Source organism: Chiloscyllium plagiosum, chromosome 10, assembly GCF_004010195.1.
Source record: "Chiloscyllium plagiosum isolate BGI_BamShark_2017 chromosome 10, ASM401019v2, whole genome shotgun sequence".
In the NCBI taxonomy this organism is placed as follows: Eukaryota; Metazoa; Chordata; class Chondrichthyes; order Orectolobiformes; family Hemiscylliidae; genus Chiloscyllium; species Chiloscyllium plagiosum.
Window position 1 is genome coordinate 51738479 of NC_057719.1, and position 20789 is coordinate 51759267.

General features: G+C 37.6%; 1 protein-coding gene across 5 annotated transcripts in view; it reads left to right on the plus strand.

Annotated features, from left to right (window-relative positions):
* daam1a (dishevelled associated activator of morphogenesis 1a) overlaps nt 1-9476 on the plus strand; it is a 183900-nt gene extending 174424 nt beyond the window's left edge. For all 5 annotated transcript variants that reach the window (XM_043697780.1, XM_043697779.1, XM_043697783.1 and 2 more), the window contains 2 exons: nt 1957-2127; nt 7207-9476. In XM_043697780.1, the coding sequence (XP_043553715.1) occupies nt 1957-2127; nt 7207-7410 (375 nt within the window). In that variant the 3' untranslated portion in view covers nt 7411-9476. The remainder of the gene's footprint in view (nt 1-1956; nt 2128-7206) is intronic.
* Nucleotides 9477-20789: the final 11313 nt, after the last annotated feature.

The window sequence follows — 20789 nt, forward strand, 5'->3', positions numbered from 1 at the left end:
CACTATTTTTCAACATCCTGTTCTTGGGTTACTAATCTTGCTGTTCTGACACAACTGAAGGGAAAGATTTGTGGCTTCTTAACTGGGAATAAACTGCTCAGTACTCAGCTCCACATGAAGGCTGACTGAGGTTGCCAAAAATGAAGCAGGGTTTCAGATGTACTTTCTTCCACTCTGGTGTCATTCTGCCCTCACATGGGGCAACACTGTTACCATTACAGGTAGTTTGTTTTAGAATTATAGAACTAGAGCCACATATTTGCTGAAAGCGTCAGTATAAATAGAATAATTCATTTACAATTTTCATATCGTTACAATAATTAAAATTGCTATTTCTGGGTAAATAACGTAGTGCTTACTCTGGAGAACAATTGGATACATCAGAATAAGATTCTGTGGCCGTAATGAAACTGCAAAACAAATGCTTATAGCTCAAGTTGAAAAATGACTTATTAAATGAGTAAGCCTTAATGAAAACAGAACTAATTCAAAATGATAACATTTAACTGCTTGAGCCCTGAGCATAGCACTTTAATTCCAGTTGACAAATAGCATATTTTTGGTCTCTGCTGCAAAACACACTGTTTACTGTCATTATAATTCAATGACAATAATATGTTTTTGTGTTTTATTTTAAATATTTAGTTGTGCTGTACCCTTTGTAAATCTGGACTGTCTGTTTGCATGCAAACCTTACTTTCGGAAGTGAAAATCTTCTGCTCTTCAATTTGGGGTCCTGTTATCATTATTATCTAAACACAAGTGTGCCTAACATTGGCCATGTAGAAATTAGCTCAGTAATGAATATATTCTTGACCACCTGATGTTCTTGAGACTTTCTGTGGTTACACATCCTTTATTTGAATGCTGAGCTACATGCCTGGTTCCTGTATTTAATAAAATGAATATGTTTGCCTCAGGACTATAAAGAAAAGTATACAGATGGTACTAATAGTGAAACTGTATGATAAGAGGGGAATAACTACATCAAAGCAACTTCATAAATTAATGTTTTACTAATAAAATGTTTTGTAAAGTTTTATGATCTGAAATGAAATTCTGAGCACTACGATGTGTACTGCTCTTTTTTTTTTTACTGCAGCATTTACTAGAACTAATTAAATGAAGACCAGGGATGAGGTTGAACACAAGATTGAGTGGTGAGGGATAGGGGCCGTCACAAATCTGGAAGAAAAAAAACTAACCTAACAAGATTGCATGTCTTTAATGTGCAAATCCTATTGTAGTGATTCTATACGTGATGTGCAACTGTTGCTTAATATTAGACTCTGGTATAACTAGAGCTTTGCTGGAAAAGTACAATCGAAAATGGACATGAAATGTACTAGTTTTGGATTTGGGAGACAAAGTGACACCAGATACTGAAATGGGCTGCAGATTTCTGTCATGATTTATGGTCACCAGCAAGGCATTATGCATTATGGGGCAATTCCCAGAAAAGGTAGAAACTTGGAAACACATCCTTGAACAAAAAATCAGTAGCATTGAATGACATTTGCTCCTAGTGCGAAGAAGGATTATTAACCCACATTAGGAATGAAAATGAAAGAATTTTCAATGTATCAAAAATGATTGTCAAATATTAGTCTGAAGGAACGATCCATAACATGTGCAATTTATCCAATTGTTTTGTTCTAAGTGTCTTGATCAAAAATAGTCACATCCTGTGTTAGCAACTGGGACTTGGTAAAATTTACATCAGACTGTAGCTTGCCTATTTTAAGCAAAAATCCATGTGAATAATATAAAGATTTATTGTTTTTTCATCATCTGTTGAATTTTCTGAACATGCAATAAACATGTACTATATTGCTTAACCAGTTTTAGCCATTGAAAAGCAATGTTCTTCAGTATCATAAATGTGATTTGTATTTACATATTGATCTCTCTGTAAATTTCTTCTGTTTTCCTACCCCGTCATTGTGTTCCTCCCAGTTTAATAAAGCTGTAAAGCACTTTGGAGAAGAAACTGGCAAAATACAGCCTGATGAATTCTTTGGAATTTTTGATCAATTCCTCCAAGCTTTTGCAGAGGCCAAACAGGAAAATGAGAACATGAGGAGGAGAAAGGAGGAGGAAGAACGAAGGGCAAAAATGGAGGCACAGGTTCGATGAAATGTATTTCTCATAGCCACAGGCATTTTTGTTGTTGTTTTACATTTTCTTGTAACAAATTCTCAAATGATATGACATTTTCTGGAAAATTGGAATTTTGTTTTTGTATCTGGAAAAAAAGTAGCACAAGTAAATGTGTTACTTGAAGTTTCATGTCTGTATTTGTATAAACTATTTGAATTGACTTAGTCCATTATGCTTGACCTCTAATATCCTATGTCATAGTCATACACTGTTATATTGCCTTTGATAATTTACTGTTATGACACAGGGTGAACCCCTATTCTAATTTAAACCAGCCACGCAGACAAGATTCACCTCCTGCTGTAACCTGTTAAAATTTGAGAGGCAAAGAACTATCCCAGAAGTCACTAAAGTAAAAATTAACAACTTTATTCTTTAAGTCCAACAGAGGATATTAAAACAAACAACTCTTTCCAACTCCTTTCTCTTAAACCTATCTTCTACGTCCCACTCTACAATACTAGTCTGATTAAAAATTCCCGATTAAGATTTACAAAAGAAAAACAATATTTTAAAACCAGTTTCCTCTGCCGAGTCTCTCTCCAGGTTGGCCTCTGTTCTGCTGCACAAACTCCTCACAGCCAGGTACCTTTCAGAGTTTATCAGCTTGCAGTCTACATTTTTTGGTCTTTCACAGTTCTCCCCCACCTGTTCAAAATGTCCAGTTTTATACCCCAAAACATTGGATTGTTTCATTGGGTTTTAATAGTATCAAAATACTAAATTCAAATTTGATTGGATTTTGGTATTTTGGGGCATAATTTAAACTGGCCAAATTTGAATTTGTTTTTGATTCATGGCAGCCCAGATGCTGCTATTTGTTTCAACCAAGTGTTACATTGTTACCATGTTCAGGACTCTGTGCTTTGTCAGTTCTTGCTAGCATTTCAACTCTCTCTTAAAGGTACAGTAAACCTCTACACCTTCATAACACTTAGGATGCTGCAAAATACTTTAAAGCCACTGTAGGAATATCGGAAACAAACTTTAGCTCACAAATAACAGTATAGTTATGACCAAATTCTGTTTGTGAGATGTGGACTAAATGATAAATATTGGTTTTTACACTTCTGCAATTTTCTTCAAGAAGGTTCCACAATACTATTTCAAACAGTACTGTTAAATTGATAGTTATCAGACTTCAGTGCTTTGAAAATAATCTTTTCATAGAGACTACGCATAGAGCTTTTGAGTGTTTGTTCTTTCCTATCTTATTGTTCATGAAGTATGAAGCTTTAGGTTAGGATATACCAGATATTTAAGTACAAAAGATTGTTTGTACTGTCGGAGCACAGCAACTCTATTGGTGATTAGACCATAAGATGTAGGAGCAGAAGTAGGGCATTCAGCCCATCAAGTCTACTCTGCCATTCAATGAGATCACAGCTGGTGTGATAATCCTCCACTCCACCTTCCTGCCTTCTCCATAATCCTTCATTCTCTTTATTGATTCTTCTTCCTGTGTGTCTATTTCTTGTTTCTTACTGTTACTCATTACCAGTTTTATATATCTTTTTTTTTGTTTGCTGTGGCCTTAAGGCTGTTGCCTTGTACGTAAATTACTTCATTAAAAAAAATCATTTGCTGTGTAATATTCATAAGATTACTAGAAATAGGAGCTGGTTAGGTCATTTGGTACATCAGGCTTTCTCTACCATTCAAGAAGGTTATGACTAATCTGCTTATGGTCTGTCTATCCACCAGAACACTTGAATCCAATATAAATAAAAATTCCATCCAATTCAGCCTTGAATATATGCAATGACCCAATCTTCACTGCTGTCTATGAAAGAGAATTTCAAAAATTAACAACCCTCTGAAAAGAAGTTGCTCCTGCTATCTTTCTTAGCTGGAAGATCTGGTTTTTTAAACAAGGCCTCCCTATTTGTAGGCTCCCACACAAGAGAAAACATTTCTTGCCTTCTATCCCGTCACATCCTTTCAGAATTTTGCATTTCATTAGGATCACTTTTCTCTTTTTTTTAATCCTCAAGGACGCCTCAATTGAGGAGACCAAAGTTGTACTGAAGCTCTCGGTATATTCTCACCAATGCTTTACAATGGTAGCAAAAGTTCCTATAAAAGTTAAGTCCTACAGAGGCTAGAAATCTGAAATAAAAGCAAAGTGCTGGAGAAAAGTCTAGCAGCATCTGTGGGGAGAGAAACAGTTAATGTATCAAGTCCAACATGACTCGTCTTCATTGAAGCTCTTTCTACAGCATTTTGCTTTTATAGGAAGACCACATGCCTTTCATGCTCCATCTCCCTTGTGATAAAGGGCACCATTCAATTTTCTTTCCTAATTGCTTGCTTTACCTGCATGTTAACCTTTTGTGATTTATGCATATCAATACATTATTCCTCCAGACTGCAGTATCCCACAGTTTCTTTGTACTTAAATAATATTCTGCTTTTCTATTCTTTCTACCAAACTTGACAAGTTTACATTGTCCTATATTATACTGCACATTCCAAATTATTTTGCACTCAGCTAACCTATCTACATTCTGACTTTGTATTCTTGTCACAACTCGCTTTCCTACCTTGTCATCAACAAGTTTGCTGACAATATTGTGAAACATTTCATCAGTTAATATAGATTGTGAATTGTTTAGGCATCAGCGCTGGTCCCTGTAACATTACAATAGTTAGAGATTGTCAACCTGGATATGATCCATTTATCCTGATTCGCTAGCTAACAGGAAGCAGTCCTCAGTCCATGCTAATATATCATCTGAATATGATGAACTTTTGTGCAATAATTTTATGTAGTATCTTTTTAGTATTTGGATTTTACAATAGACCTATTAAATGGTTTTCGTTAGCCACTTGCTTGTTACATCCTCAAAGAACTCTCAAACATTTCAAACGGAATTTTTCTTTCAAAAAACCCTGTTGTCTCTGCCCAATTGTATTATGATTTTCTAAATATCCTGCTAATACTACTTTGGATTCTAGTATTTTATTAATGAGAGACGTTAGACTAACTTACCTTATAGTATTTTGCTTTCTGTCTCCTGATCTTGAATAACGGTTTTACATTTATGGTTTTCCAGTCAACGGCAGCCTTTCCAGACTCTGGGTTGAATTTTAGTACATTACAATCACTCTCTCTGCAGCTACTTCCTATAAGAACCTAGATTGCAGGCAGTTGCATCCAGGGATCTTAACAGCCTTTAGTCCCATTCATTTTCTTACTGCTATTTCTGTAGTGATTGTGATTGTTTGTTTTTTTTACCTTATGTTTTTGTTCCATTGTAATCTTCTTAATATGAGAGTCCTTTAGACTAGTGAAATCTACTAGAATACTACAAAAGGATGCTTAATTATTGTTATCAGCATTAACAGATTGGTTGAATAGATGTGCAAGAAATGCTCCTTCCAGTTGAAACTTGCTTTTCTAAAATGTTGGTTAGAATATTTGTATGAGGGCACTTACTGACAGCAGGTACAATACATTCATCGGCATAGGAGTGGTTGATTTAACCCTTTGAGCCTGTTCTACCATTTATTGAGTTCGTTGCTGATCTGTGACCTAACTTCACATCATTGCCTTTATCTCATATTTCTTAATGCTTTCTGATAGCAATAATCTATTCATCTCTGATTGTAAAATTGACAATTGAACTAACATCTGTGATATTTACAAAAGACTTTCCAAGCTTCTTTTCTACCCTTTCACAAGGTGTTTATTAATTTCACTCCTGTTAGTGGCAGCATAGTTGTGGAAAAAGTCATTTAAAAATAATGAAGCAAGCTCCATTTGTTGCTTTACAGCCAGACATTTGCAGTGCAGATTTTTGAGTGCAGAATGTATAGCTCTGATGTGAAACTCATCTTTATTTAATGGAACAAAGGAGGCTCGGTGTTGGACAAGTGGATTTTGTAGCTGGGAGTCATTTTGATTCCTGGATGTTTACATGAAATTAATCATTCAATTGCAATATTAGTAGCTATGGATTATATTACACCCCACTGGGATTGCATGCTGTAAATTGAGCCCCGCTGTTTGTGAAGTTATAGCAAATGTTAGTTATTTTATTGAGCACACGGCTACCCCAATTTACTTGACTTGCAGACCAATATTGACCAAAAGCACTGACCAGGTTTCTGTACTGAACAAAAATTTATTGTGAAATAATTAGACAGCTACAGGTAAACTGATATAAACCATCTGCATATAATACTACTAACTAAAACTCTAATGTCTTTATAAACTCTCCCTTGCACATATAAAATTATGAAAGGGATAGATAAGATAGAGGCAAGTTGTTTCTGCTGGTGGGTAAGACTAAGGTTAGGGGACATAGCCTCAAGATTTTCGGGGAGTAGAATTGAGATGAAGAGGAACTGCTTTTCCCAGACAGTGGTGAATCTGTGGCATAGTCTACCCAAGGAAGCAGTAGATGCAGCTTCATTAAATATATTCAAGACACTATTGGATGGGTTTTTGCATGGTAAGGGAATTAAGGGTTATGGTGATGATGCAGGTAGGAGGAGCTAAGATGATAGATCAGCCAAGATCTGAATGAAGGGTGGAACAGGCTCGATGGGCCAAATGGCTGCCGCCTTCTATTATTGTGATACTATGCTGAAAGCATGCACACACACGTGCATGTGCTCATAAACAAACCTGTCAGCAAAATAGATTATTGGCGGATGCAGAAAGATCTGGAAAGTCAGTTCAGTGGTTGTGCTTCCCAATTCCAGTGTTGACATGATCCTTCTTCCACTAGCTATGCCCTCGTGTTCAGTTGTCTTTCTCTGGAAGCATACACCAATTTTGTAAGTTTATTTTCCTCATACCACAATGTTATAGACGTGGTTCTTACAATGTGTGTTAGTTGCTCATTTTGTCATTGTGATTTGCATCAATAACATTTTCCCTACAATAGGATAAATAATGACTATTTATAAAGACCTTTTACAAATTGTCTCGGTATTACGTCCCTCTTGAGGGGTGAGTTATCAATGTCTAAGCATGAAACGGCCTTTGTTTTTCTTCATTTGTAACAATTTTGTTTTTACAAATTATTTTTCTTTTAGCTTAAGGAGCAACGTGAAAGAGAGCGCAAAGCAAAAAAGGCAAAAGAAGGCAGTGAAGAGGGAGGAGAATTTGATGACCTGGTGTCAGCTCTACGTTCAGGAGAAGTCTTCGATAAAGATTTCAAGCTAAAGCGCAATCGCAAGCGTGTCATCAGCCAAGTAGATGGTAGTCGAGAACGACCAATTACAAAGCTCAACTATTAAGCCATTGCCTGTAGTGCAGATTCATGGCTGTATAGCAGCCAGCTTGCGTGTTACTGTCCTGTTGTGATTACACTGATAATACTGCCGATTGGCCCTATAAATGGCTGCTGTTCTTCTTAGTGGGGACGCCCTGTCCCTCTTTGTAGCTGGGTTTTGCATGCACCACACTTAATAAAAGAGAACTTTGTTTATGTGGTGCTGAAGCACATAAAACATTTGAACATTTCTAGGGTTCACTGAGCAAAACTTTGTTTTCATGATTTCATAAAAACATGCTCTTCTACAAATTTTCTGCTGCATAAGCATTCCATCCAAACTAAATGAAAGATTAAGCAACCTAATGGATTAAAGATGGTGCTGACACAATTAGATTTATGGAGTTGATGATTACTTGGATTTGAACCTGAAGCTGGAGTATGCTGGAAAGACCATGCAGACTTAAATAAGTGAAACATAAAAGCAACAATTGAAATGTGTAATGCTGAAGACCTGCAAACATCTGTGGCTTTTGACCTGGTTCCAAGGAATTGAGTAATTTCCCTTGATCATTTTTTTTTTAAAAACAATTCTTAGTTGGGAATTTTTTTATTTTTAAAATTGTTTACTCAACTATTTTCTGACTGAAAATGAGTATGATCATGGGAATATGTTTATAGTATGTTGGTGATATCCAGATTTCCTTTGCTTTTATAAAAACATTCCATAATTAATGGGGATGATAATGAGGGTTCTCTGAAGGGGCAATGTAATGTTGAACCTCTTTTCTTGCTGCTGGCAGCTCTACAGCAGGACCATAGCCAGACACACAATATAATTGAAATGGTTCTTGTCAGCAATATTGGTTTGGGGGATTATGGGGAAAAGTAAGAATTTGTTTAAAGGAAGAAAATAACCGCTTGAAACTTGAATTCAAAAATGACTTTAGTAACCTCGTATCTAATTATAACGCAATTGCAGAATGAAAATGGTTATTGTAAAAAGGACAGTGTGAATAATTTCAGGAGAATCAAACTCTACAGCCTATTTATATTTGGACATATTTGGGAAGAGGTGTCAAGACATTATAAGTATTCAAGTACTGTAACAAATTATTCAAATTTTGTAGCCGAATCATAAGGCATTAATTTGGTAGCAACTAATGGAAGAGCCTTTCCATTCACTTGTGTGGTGAATTTATCCCTTAACCAAAGTGCCTGAAAACAGGTTTGTGTTTATGAATAGGGCTCGCTTTCGTAAAGTTTTGTGATTCAGGATTTAATGTTTTGTTTTAAAACTGTGTGAACACTGTGCTGTTTAAACTATTGGCTAGGGGAAATAAGTGTTCTGATTTGGTCCTGTAAAGAGTGAGAACACTATAAAAGCTTAGGTCTGAGTGTGCGCGTGTGTGTGTTTGTCAATGTATACATGTGTGTCCACGTAAGTGTACACCCTGTATTTCCTTATGGACTTCAAAATGCCCATTTTGCTTTCCTTTCCAAAGTGGAAATGTGAAAGCAATTCCCTGTGCCACTATTAAAAAGTATTTTAGACTGGTGCTGGTTCCGGTAGAAGCTCACTGCTTTCTTGGGTTTATTTGACAACCTTTTTTTTTAAAATGCCAAAAATGGTTAAAATATTTGTAAACAAGAATGTACACAAAGGATCTCATTTGTTGTTAATTTAGTGGGATGTCATTATAACATGATCAATCACAAATGCCGTGTACGTTTTTGACTTGTTAGTTCCGAATGGTAAAATGCAATAAAGAAAAGTAGTTGACACAAATATTTTGTGTATCCTATCAGAAGGCAGTGAATATTTGTAAAAGCTAATAATTCTACCAAGTGCACCAGACAGTAAATATTTTTCAGTTGCCATTTATGGAAAATGGCATTTTTTTTTAAAAAAACACAAACATAGTTTCATGCTTCTATACACTGTATTCATTATTTCTATTCAACTGTGGATTAAAAAGACCATTGAAGGTAATGTTATAACTGTAAAGAAATAGTGCATTAGGGATACCGATCTTGTATACAGAAATTACATTTACTTTTGTATTTTAAAAGCATTTCAATTTTTCAGAAGACTGAAATCAGAATTTCAAGAAAAAATGTCATCTTGAGGTTTTGCACAGTGCAGTCACCTAATGTTGACCAGCGGACCTCAATTATTGAAAAGTTTCTCTCCAGTAAATCACCTAGCACTCTTGGGGCATTTTAATATTGCTTACAAACTTCTATCAAAAACTGTTCTTCAATGAATTAATGGTTTTGGGAACTAATATCCATGTATATGTGTGTAAAGTGAAGTTAAAGATATTGTTATATATTTAATTGAATCTTGATCCTACTTTTAAAAAAGTGCATCATTATATTTGTGCACACAAATGCACATAACTACATCTAATGCAGTAAACGGGAAAGACCTATATAGCAGCATTCATATCCTCAATGTCCTAAAGTTGTTTACAGCTCAGGAAGCATTTGTGAAATATAGTTACTGTTATAATCTAGGAATCACTGAGGGAATTCCCACAAATTATGTAAAAATCGTTGATCATTTGTGTTGATTGAGGGACAAATATTGATAGATACAGTATAATGGGTATAACACCTTTGTTCCTTTTCAACAAAGTGCCTTGGTATCATTTGTATTCAAGTGATCAAAAAGGTCTTTAACTTAATTCACCTGAAAGATGACACCATTGACAGTGCACCACTTTCTGTACTCTATTGGAGTAACAGCATAGACTTCTAGAACATAGAACATTACAATGTAATACATACTCTTCGGCCCTCGATGTATCAGCGACCTGAGAAATTAATCTGAAGCCTGTCTAACCTACACTATTCCATTCTTGTCCATATGCCTATCCAATGATCATTTAAATGCCCTTAAAGTTGCGAGTTTACTGCTGTTGCAGGCAGTGTGTTCCATGCCCCTACTACTGAGTAAAGAAACTACCTCTGACACCATCCTATATCTATCACCCCTCAGTTTAAAGCTATGTCCTCTCATGCTAGCCACCGCCATCCGAGGATGACAGCGAGAGCCTTTTTTCCTATCTAACCCTCTGATTATCTTTATGTCTCAATTAAGTCACCTCTCGATCTCCTCCTCTCCAACAAAAACAGCCTCAAGTCCCTCAGCCTTTCCTCATAAGACCTTCCCTCAATACCAGGCAACACCCTAGTAAATCTCCTCTGTACCCTTTCCAAAGCTTCCATATCCTTCCTATAATGCGGTGACCAGAACTGTACACAATAGTCCAAATGTGGCTGCCCCAGAGTTTTGTACAGCTGCAGCATTACCCCTTGGTAGAGGGATTGGTTCCAAAACTCAATCCCTCTACCAATAAAAATGAACACACTGTATGCCGCCTTAACAACCCGATCAACGTGGGTGGCCACTTTCAAGGTTCTGTGTACCAGGACACCCAGATCTCTCTGCTCGTTTACACTACCAAGAAGCTTACCATTAGCTCAGTACTCTGCATTCCTGTTACTCCTATCTCTTTTCCAACACTTTACCCACAACTGAAGTAAGGCTCACAGGTCTATAATTTCCTGAGTTGTCTCTACTCCCCTTCTTGAACAAGGGAACAACATTTGCTATCATCCAGTCTCCTGGCACTATTCCTGTAGATAATGACAACATCAAGATCAAAGACTCTGCAATCTCCTCCCTGGCTTCCCAGAGAATCCTAGGATAAATCCCATCTGGCCCAGGGGACTTACCTATTTTTAAACTTTCCAGAATTGCTAACACCTCAATCCTATCTAGTCTAGTAGCCTGTATGTCAATATTCTCCTTGACCCCATTGTCTTTTGCGAGTGTGAATACTGACGAAAAGTATTCAGTTAGCGCTTCCTCATCTCCTCTGACTGCGCGCACAACTTACCACTACTATGTTTGATTGGCCTTGGTTTTACTCTAGTGATTCTTTTTTATTCCTGATATAGCTATAGAAGGTATTTAGGGTTTTCCTTGATCCTATCTGCCAATGACTTCTCATGTCCCATCCTTGCTCTTAGCTCTCTCTTTAGGTCTTTCCTGGCTAGATTGTAACTCTCAAGCGCCCTAACTGAGCCATCACATCTCATCCTAACTTAAGCTGCCACCTTCCTTTTGACAAGAGATCCAACTTCCTTAGTAAACCACAGCTCCTGCGCTCGACCACTTCTTCCCTACCTAACCGGTACATACTTATAAAGGACACACAGTAGCTGGTCCTTGAATAAGCTCCATGTTTCTATTGTGCCAATCCCCTGCAGTTTCCTTTCCCATCCTAGGCAATCTAAATCTTGCTTAATTGCACTTCCTTTCCCCCCAGCCATAACTCTTGCCCTGCGGTATATACCTATCCCTTTCCATTACTAAAGTAAACATAACCTAATTGTGGTCACTATCACCAAAGTGCTCACCTACCCCCAAATCTAACACCTGGCCGGTTTCATTACCCAGTACCAAATCTAATTTGGCCTCGTCCCTTGTTGCCCTGTCTACATACTGTCAGGGAACCCTCCTGCACACATTGGACCAAAATGACCCATCAAAGTACTTGAACTATAGTATTCGCAATCAATATTGGGGAAGTTAAAGTCCCCCATAACAACTACTCTCTCTACTATTGAGGATCATCTTTGCTATCCTTTCCTCTATATCTCGAACTATTTGGAGGCCTATAGAAAATTCCCAACAGGGTAGCCTCACCTTTCCTGTTTCTAATCTCAGCCCATACTACCTCAGTAGACGAGTCCTCGAACGTCCTTTCTGCAACCATAATACTGTCCTTGACTAACAGTGCCACACCTCTCCCTCTTTTACCATTTTCTCTGATCTTACTGAAACATCTAAATCCCAGAACCTGCAATAACCATTCCTGTCCTTGCTCTACTCATGTCTCTGAAATGGCCTCCACATCGAAATCCCAGGTACCAACCCATGCTGCAAGTTCATCCACCTTATTCTGGACCTTCCTGGTGTTGAAGTAGACACACTTCAAACCAACCTCTTGCCTGCCAGTACCTTCTTGTGACCTTGAAATCTTAGTTCTGACTTCACTGCTCTCAGCCTTCTGTATATTTGAACTACAAATTTGGTTCCTGTTCCTCCTGCGAAATTAATTTAAACCCAACCAAAGAGCTTTAGCAACTCCCCCCACCCCAGGATATCGGTGTCCCTCTGGTTCAGGTGAAGACCATCCTGTTTGTAGAGGTCCCATCTATCCAAGTAAGAGCCCCAATTATCCAGGAATCCAAAACCCTCCTACCTCCACCATCCCTGTAGCCACGTGTTCAACTCTTCTGTCTCTCTGTCTTGACACATAGAATTTTTGTTTTTGGTTAGATGAGGATGACAGGTGCGGGACGCTACCTGAGTAGTGTTTTGGGTAAAGCAATCGCCCATATATAATTAGCCTCACTTACCTAGTAGTCCTCTGTCTGCTCCTGCTCAGTATGCGCTCCACCTTTACACGAGGTAAACTGTTACATCTTTTAAAATTTACCTTCCCGTCAGCCCTCTGGTCCTCGTTATCGCTCCATCCACTCCAACTGTTGCTGAAAAACGTGAAGCAATGTGCTCAAGTTTCTGAAGTGGGTCTTGAACCTACAAGTTACTGGCTCAGATGTGTGTGCAACCTACTGAGCTATGGCTGACATTATGTCTGTCTATAATTGTGTAGAAACACAGGTATTAATTAATTGGAAATAGTCACAAGTACCTCTTTAAGGCATCAAGAAAACTGTGCTGGGAATGTTTTTCATTGGAATTTAATTGCATAATTCCTTTTAACAAACTTCATATGTTGAATGGCAGGTTGTGTGCTACAGTTACAGGAACCTCTGTCCTAATCCTTTTCTGCACTTGTGGAGAGACACAAACAATGCTGCACATTACCAAGGATTGGCCCCTCAACAGACTAAGTGGCAGACTCATCACCTCAAACTCAGCAAATGAGGAGATGCTTGTTTGGTTTCAGGGATTTACATTTGTTAAATAAGTAAACTTGTGTAATTTTGCTTTTTGGAAACATTTTTGTTGGAATCCTTGACTGTTGTTGATTTGTTATTCAGGTTGAAATAGTTTGATTTATTTAAAGCATCATAGGACTTGAAGGTAATTTGGTAAACATACAACTCCCTCAATTTTATTTTGTCTATGAAGTGTGACACTTTGAGAAGTTTCAGGGATATGATTTTAATTTATGCAGAAGTAAGGATAAACTAAATATTAAGCTAATCTTTTCTTGAATAATGAACCACTGGAATGTGTTCACTGGCTTCTGCAGTACTACTGCTCTTCAGTTCTCTGTGGGTAAACAGTTAATCTATGTGGCCAATAAGATCTCTTGGGGCAGAATTTTCCCAGCCCTTGAGCAGCATGGGGAATGCTGAAAAACATGGAAAATACAGTATAACTAAAAAATTTTGAATCTTAACACACATTCAAATTTTCCCCCTTAAGGTTTCAATTATAAGTTGGAAATCCACTGATAAACAATAATATACCTTTTATTTCCATATATTTGCATCTCATTATCTAATCTCATCTCATTTCTGTGTGGTTTGTGATTCTCTCTTCCTGTCTCAAAACTAGACAGTGATGATTCCTGACTTGAAAGCCAAAGTGATTACTTAGTGGATAGAGCTCACCACTTGCTTCTGAATGTCTTTGTTTTAAGGTCCATTCACCAACATTTCATTGCATGCTATTTGAACAATGCCTGTCTCCTCCCTGTTTATGGAAGTTGACCTCAAAAACAGTAACCTCATCATATCATATTGCATAATATATTTCACCCTTTCACTCTGAAGCTCGTGATAACCTTACCTTTCAAGGCTGCAGGTTTTGGAGCCACCCATCTCATGCAACAGCATGGAATGCATCTTAGGTTCTCGCTTGTTTTCTTAATACTCGCTCAATTTGCAAATCTCAGCATCTCATTGTATTGGCCTTTAGTATGCAGGTAGGAAGCTTGTCATGCTTGGCAGCACCAAACAGTTAGTTGGCTGGACAGGTTTCTCTGCAACACTGTGCTACATCAATGTCACACTGACAAAATTATGGCAGCAGCACACATAGTAATAATACTGCATGTGCTTCAATCAAATGGTCATTTGTCAGAGTCAGAGGGGCCCAACATAATGTGATCAAGAGGACTGAGGTGAGTTTGGGGTATAATCAATCAGTAAAGGGGCTTTCCTAGGGGCTTGGTCATGGTCAGTCTGAGGATCATTGTCTCTGCTGCCTGGTGATTGGGAAATGTTTAGACCTGCAAGTCAAGTCCAATCAGTCCAGGGTTTACAAGTATGTTTCTCTCAAAAATGAATCGTTGGAGAAACTCAACAGGTCTGGCAGCATCTATGGAGAGAAGGCATTTAATGATTTGAGTCCAGTTAACATTCTTGAGTTCAGAAGAGCTGTGGAGATACCACTGTAGGCACAGGATTGTGTACAGTTGAGTGTTCTCAATTCCATCAGGGGAATTGGCTAATCCATTTGGGTAATAATGGTCAGGAGTCTTATCAGGGTCAGTCCATTATGGGTTAGAGAAAGTGGGAATCTCTCAAGCTGGTGCTATTGTTTGTGTAAGGTATATGCAAGGAGAGTACCAACATTGTCTAGACAATATACTGTAACCTAAATGCACATGTCAGAATGAAGCTTTTTGGATATGTTGTTTTTGGAATATTTAAAACAAAATGTACCTTAGTTGGCTAAAAAAACTCCAAATTTGAAAATACAGCATTGAAATCATTTGACAATTGTTTTAGCCGCAATTATAAAGATGCATTTAGTCTGAAATCAATATTTCAAACAGAATTAATTTGGCAATGCACTTTTCCACAATGAGTTCTGAAATCTGAGGAGTTGACCAAACATTGCACTTTTATTTTCAATTTTCAATTGTTCTTTGAGTGATGTAAAGAGATTACAGCTCAAATATAAGATGCATGCCCTTTCTTGAATGTTAGTTCCCTTTGATGTGAACTTCACTTCCTATTTTCTGCATAAGCATTTTTGTACAATCATTAACTGGTCACCACTATTACTTTAGTCCCAGACTTTACTAACTTCATACCAAGATTTTCATTCGAACTGTTAATGTAGCAAAGTTGATCATTGCTGAACTATACAACTAAACCCTTTGCTGTTTCAGTTTTCAACATCTAGTTTCAGATGTTTTATTTTGGTATATCTAAATTGAGTCTTAGTCATAATTTTTAAAGAAGTTAGTTTACCTCCAAGCATCTCTACGTTGTTCACTTTAACTTGTGTGTGCACCAGATGAAGGGTGTGTTCTGTGCCCTCCCAAATAAACTATCTGTTTTAGCTTGTCACAAGCCAGAGTCATCTTTGAGTCAGTAACGATGTTTAATGTATTTTGGGATGCTTTGAAAACCAATTAATGAATAGAGTAGTTGCTCTGGGAGTCTGGTGTCAAGCATACAAACAATACATCCCAACCAGTGGAACTGATTTTGGATGACTGGTGCCTTGATGCTGGGCAGGTTGGCTTGGGAGAGGATGTTGTTGTTTAGTGGCCTATGTCTTGTCACCAGATTTGGAGGATCTTATGGAGGTACCACTAAGTTATCTGCTGTTGGTGGTCCAAGTCTTTTGAAGTATAAAGAAATTTGGGTGAGCATGACTGTCTAGTAAACCATTACCTTTAGTGATAATTTTGAAATCTGAGTTTTTTTTATTTTCAGCTGGATGATGTTTGAATTGAAGGAAGATTAGCATTTCATTTAAATGGAGAAATCTACCAGCAATATGAGGTGCTTCCCTTTTTACCTCACTGATTCACAGCAACTTACTAAATTAAGGAATGAAAGTTTGTCCTGGAATTTCAACTGCTTGAAGGTCATGAAAGTAATGAACTGTTGGATTGTGGATGCTTAGTTTTTTATTTCGGTATTTATTTTCTTTTGCAAAAGAAAATGGAGTTGTTCCTGGCCACCATTTTATTTGGTTTGCTTAGATATATAACCAGTAGTGGCTAGGATCTTTCTGGTACATTGATCAACAGAGAGAAAATGTTGAGACTGTTGTGTTGAAATGCCAGTATCATAAATCAGCACACAAGGTTTTAAATGATGCTGTTGATCTGGGACTTTGGAATATTGTTTGAATATAGTACGTTGATAAATTCCAAATGTTTGGGTAGAATGAAGGAAATTTCTAATACAACTAATTGTTTACAGTCCATATATGGCTTCCATTTAATACAATAGTGTGAAGAAGAGATCTAACATGGATTTTGTCATTAATAATATTTGCCATTTAATGTAAAAAAAAATTAACTAACAACAGACAAAAGTACAAGTTCATTAATTCACTGGTTGAAGCTGTATCTTGTGTTGTATTGGATATTACATGTCCTAAGCTGTCTTTGTATAAACATTTTGAGAATGTGGTTAAGAGTAAAAATCAAGCCTTGATCCCATGGTACATTTAAAAACTAATGTTTGATTTCCAAGCTCCCTTGCCTCCCTAAGCCTTTAATTGTCACCTCCCAAATCTGTTCCCTGCTTACTGGAATTTGTAGTGATTATAATGAGGTGAGCCAGGTGAACCTCCTAGAATGAGTTCCCTAATGTTGTCAAATCAAGGAGCTGTGGCTGACAGATACAAACAGGGGTGTCGGAGGTTCTGTTCACTCAGAGCTGGCTCTGAGAAAGCTAGATCAGTGTCAAGGACTTTACACTTAAATAAAGAGTGACTGTGTTGGGTTACCTGCCTCTGTGGGGTTATTTCAGAATTCTTACATTTTGAATTGCTTCTATCACAGCAACAAAACAAATAGTTCTTCAGCAACTTTAGTAATGAGTTTTCTCCGTCATAAGATCAGAATTTGGGATGTTTGTGGGATTATCGCGCAATATTCAGCATATTCCGACCCCTCTGATACGAAAGTAGTCTGTGTCCAAATGCAGCCAAGCCCTGGACATTAACCAAGTTTAGGATGACAAATAGCAAGTAACATTTTTGCCCCACAGTTGCCAGGTGATCGCCATCTCCAACAAAAGACAATCTAACAGTCACCTTTTAACATTCATAGCATTATCATTGCTGAATACCCCACCACCAACAGCCTGAAGCTTACCATTGACCAGAAAATTAACTAGCTAAATACTGTGACTACAAGAGCAGTTCAGCCATGAAACCCTGTCGTAACTTCACTTATCGCTCCCCAAAGTCTGTTCTACATCTACAAGTTACAAGTCAGGGGCATGATTAAAATACACTCAACCAGACAATGGAAAGTAACTCCTGCAACATTCAAGAGGCTTGACATTATCCAAGACAATGCAGTCTGCTTGATTTAGCACCACATTCTCAAATGTTCAGGCCCTCTGCCATCAATGCTCAGTGTGTACGGTTTTCAAGAGACACTGTATAAATTTAACTAGGTTTTTGGGACAGCAACTTCCAAAATCTTAATCAGTATGATGTAGCACAGACATGAAAACACCACCACCTGCAGTGCCCCTCCAAGCCATACTCAATCCTGATTTGGAAATCCGTTGCTGGGTCAAAGTCCGGGCACCACCTCCCAAACAAAGTTATGGATCTACCTATCCCAAATAGACTGCAGTGATTCAAGAAGGCAGCTCACCAATTTCTCAAGGCCAACTAGGGATCAGAAATAAATGCTGACCAGCCAGCAATATCCATACTCTCCCATGTAGGAATAAAAAAAGAACTATAGAAGTTAAGTAAATTTTAATTTCTAAAATGCATGTCAGAAATTGCACAATTTTGTTATTGGTTCAAAATGCTTTCATGTGTCTTCATTTGTTTAAAGGGTTTTTATTTTTACATTTGCAATACTGAAATTTGAAATGCTCCCTACCTTCAAATTAACTACATACGCAGTGAAATACATACAAACTCGTGAAAAATTGCATGTCCTGTGAAGTAACAAAACTTAGTATTTTAAGTGATGTAATCTGTGTTGAAATGCATTTAATGCACTTTTCTCATTTAGTGACAAAGGTTGAAGTTGCCTGAAATGTACCTATCATATAGGCTGCATTATTAATTTTGCTTAATATACAAAATATGTTACCAAGCTGGAAAGTGTAAGACTTTAAAAACAGTATTTACTCTCTATTGTGGATTGAATATAAATCCACAATGGGTTCATCCTCAAGTTCATTTGAATTTTATAAATTAACATGGTTTCATGGATTCGTAGAATTCCTACAATATGGAAGCAGGCTATTCGGCCTATTGAGATCCCACCGACCATCCAAAGAGCAACCTACTCAGACCCACCCTTACCCTATCCAAGTAACCCTTCATTTCTCTTTGCCTTCAAGGAATTGATTAGTTTGGGGGGGAGGATCATAATGAATAAATAATAGATGGTTGTTTACTTCATCAATGTATTTTATTTGAGTTAATTGTTTATTATATTGCATAGAAGCAATGCATGTGGAAAATAGTTTTAAACTCTAAAGTAAATGAAATACAAATATACATTTTAAAAGTAAGCAGATGATCCTTAAACTCCAGAAATCCTGGATCTATTATCTTTTGAGGAGGCTAATAGCAATCTAATGCAATGGTGGCACAGAAGAGGGGGAAGAATAATACGCCATTTTATATAGTGTGCGGAAAGATCGCTGATTGGTTGAGCCATGATTAGAATGGAGAAGTGACAAGAACAATTTTCTGTCAATTTTAATTCTCAGACTAAATTTTGATTTGTCAGACAGAATTCCAGTTGATTTCTGGTGTAATTCTGAGCATAGTTTAAATTATTTACTAAATGTTTTCAATAGCATGTTCATACTGATGAGTATACTTTTCTGAGGCTTGCAAGCATTGAGTCATTCAAGATCTACCATATGGAAAAAGACCCTTAAGCCCATTGAGTCTGCTCAGTCAAAAACAACCATATAACTATTCTAATCTGACTTTTCAGCAATTGGCCCATAGCCTTGTATGCCTTGGCATTGCAAGTATACATTTAAATACTTGTTTAAAATGTTATGGAGGTTTCTGTCTCTATCACCCTTGCAAGCAATGAGTTCCAGATTCTCCTCATCCTCCAGGTGAAAAATTCTTTCCTCATATCCTCTCAACCTCCTACCTCTAATATTGACATCAATCTATTGCCATGGTCACTGATCCCTCCTCTGAGGGGAAAGGTCTCTTCTGTCTATTCCCCTTAAAATTTAACACTGGTCAATCAAGTCCCTCCTCCACTGTACCAAGGAAAATAACGCTAGGCAGTCCAATCTCTCTTAATACTAAATCTCCTCTGTATCCACTCCAGTGCAACCACATCACCCATATAATGTGAATTCCAGAGCTATACACAATACTCTATTGGCCTAACCCACACTTTGTACAGTTCCAGCATCACTTCCCTACTATTAAATACTCTGCCTCGGCTAATACAAGCAAGTATGTCATATGCACCTTAACCAATTTATCTACCTGTCCTGTTAGCTTAAGGGCCCCTTTGATTCTCTGTTTCCCAAAGCCTACCATTCTTCAAGTTTTGTCTTGCCCAAGTGCATTACCTCTCACTAATCTGAATGATTTGGAGGTGCCGGTGTTGGACTGGGGTGTACAAAGTTTAAAAACCATAACACCAGGCTATAGTCCAATGGTTTATTTGGAAACACCAGCTTTTGGAGTGCTGCTCCTTATTCAGGTGGTTGTGGGATTTGAATTCCATTTGCCACTGATTACCCTATTTGGCCAGCCTGATATCCTCCTCACAATTTATCACATCTCCCATTTTTGTATTTTACGAACATAGCTGAAAAATACTCCCACTTCAAACTGCAATTGTTTATATATGTCACAACCAGCAAGGGCTCCAATACCAGTTCCTGCAAGACTCCACTGGACGCAGTGACAAAAACACAGCTGAACAATTGCCTACTGCTTCCTGCCACTCAGCCAAATCTGGATCCAATTAGCGAAATGTCCTTCAATCCCATCAGCTCTTGTTTTTGTGATCAGTTTCCCATCTGGGACCTTATCAAAAGCTCTACTGAAGTTCAAGTACACTATATTAATATGCATTGCCATCATCTACATGCCAGGTTACTTCTTCTGAAAATGCAATCAAATTGGTCAGATATACTGTTATCAAAACCATGTTTATAGTTCTCTGCCTCTCCAATTGCCAGTGAATTCATCCCTGAAGTTAGACTGACTGGCCTATAGTTTTCTAGTTAATCCCTTGCTCCCTTCTTGAATAATAGCATTAGGTTGAATGTCCTCCAATCCTCTGGTATCTCTGCCCTGCCACAAAGGAACTGAAAACAGTTGCCAGCATTATTGCTATTTCGTCCCTTGTTCCAATCTATAGCCTAGGATATGTCATATCTGGCCCTGGGTATTCATCTAATTTTAAGCCTACC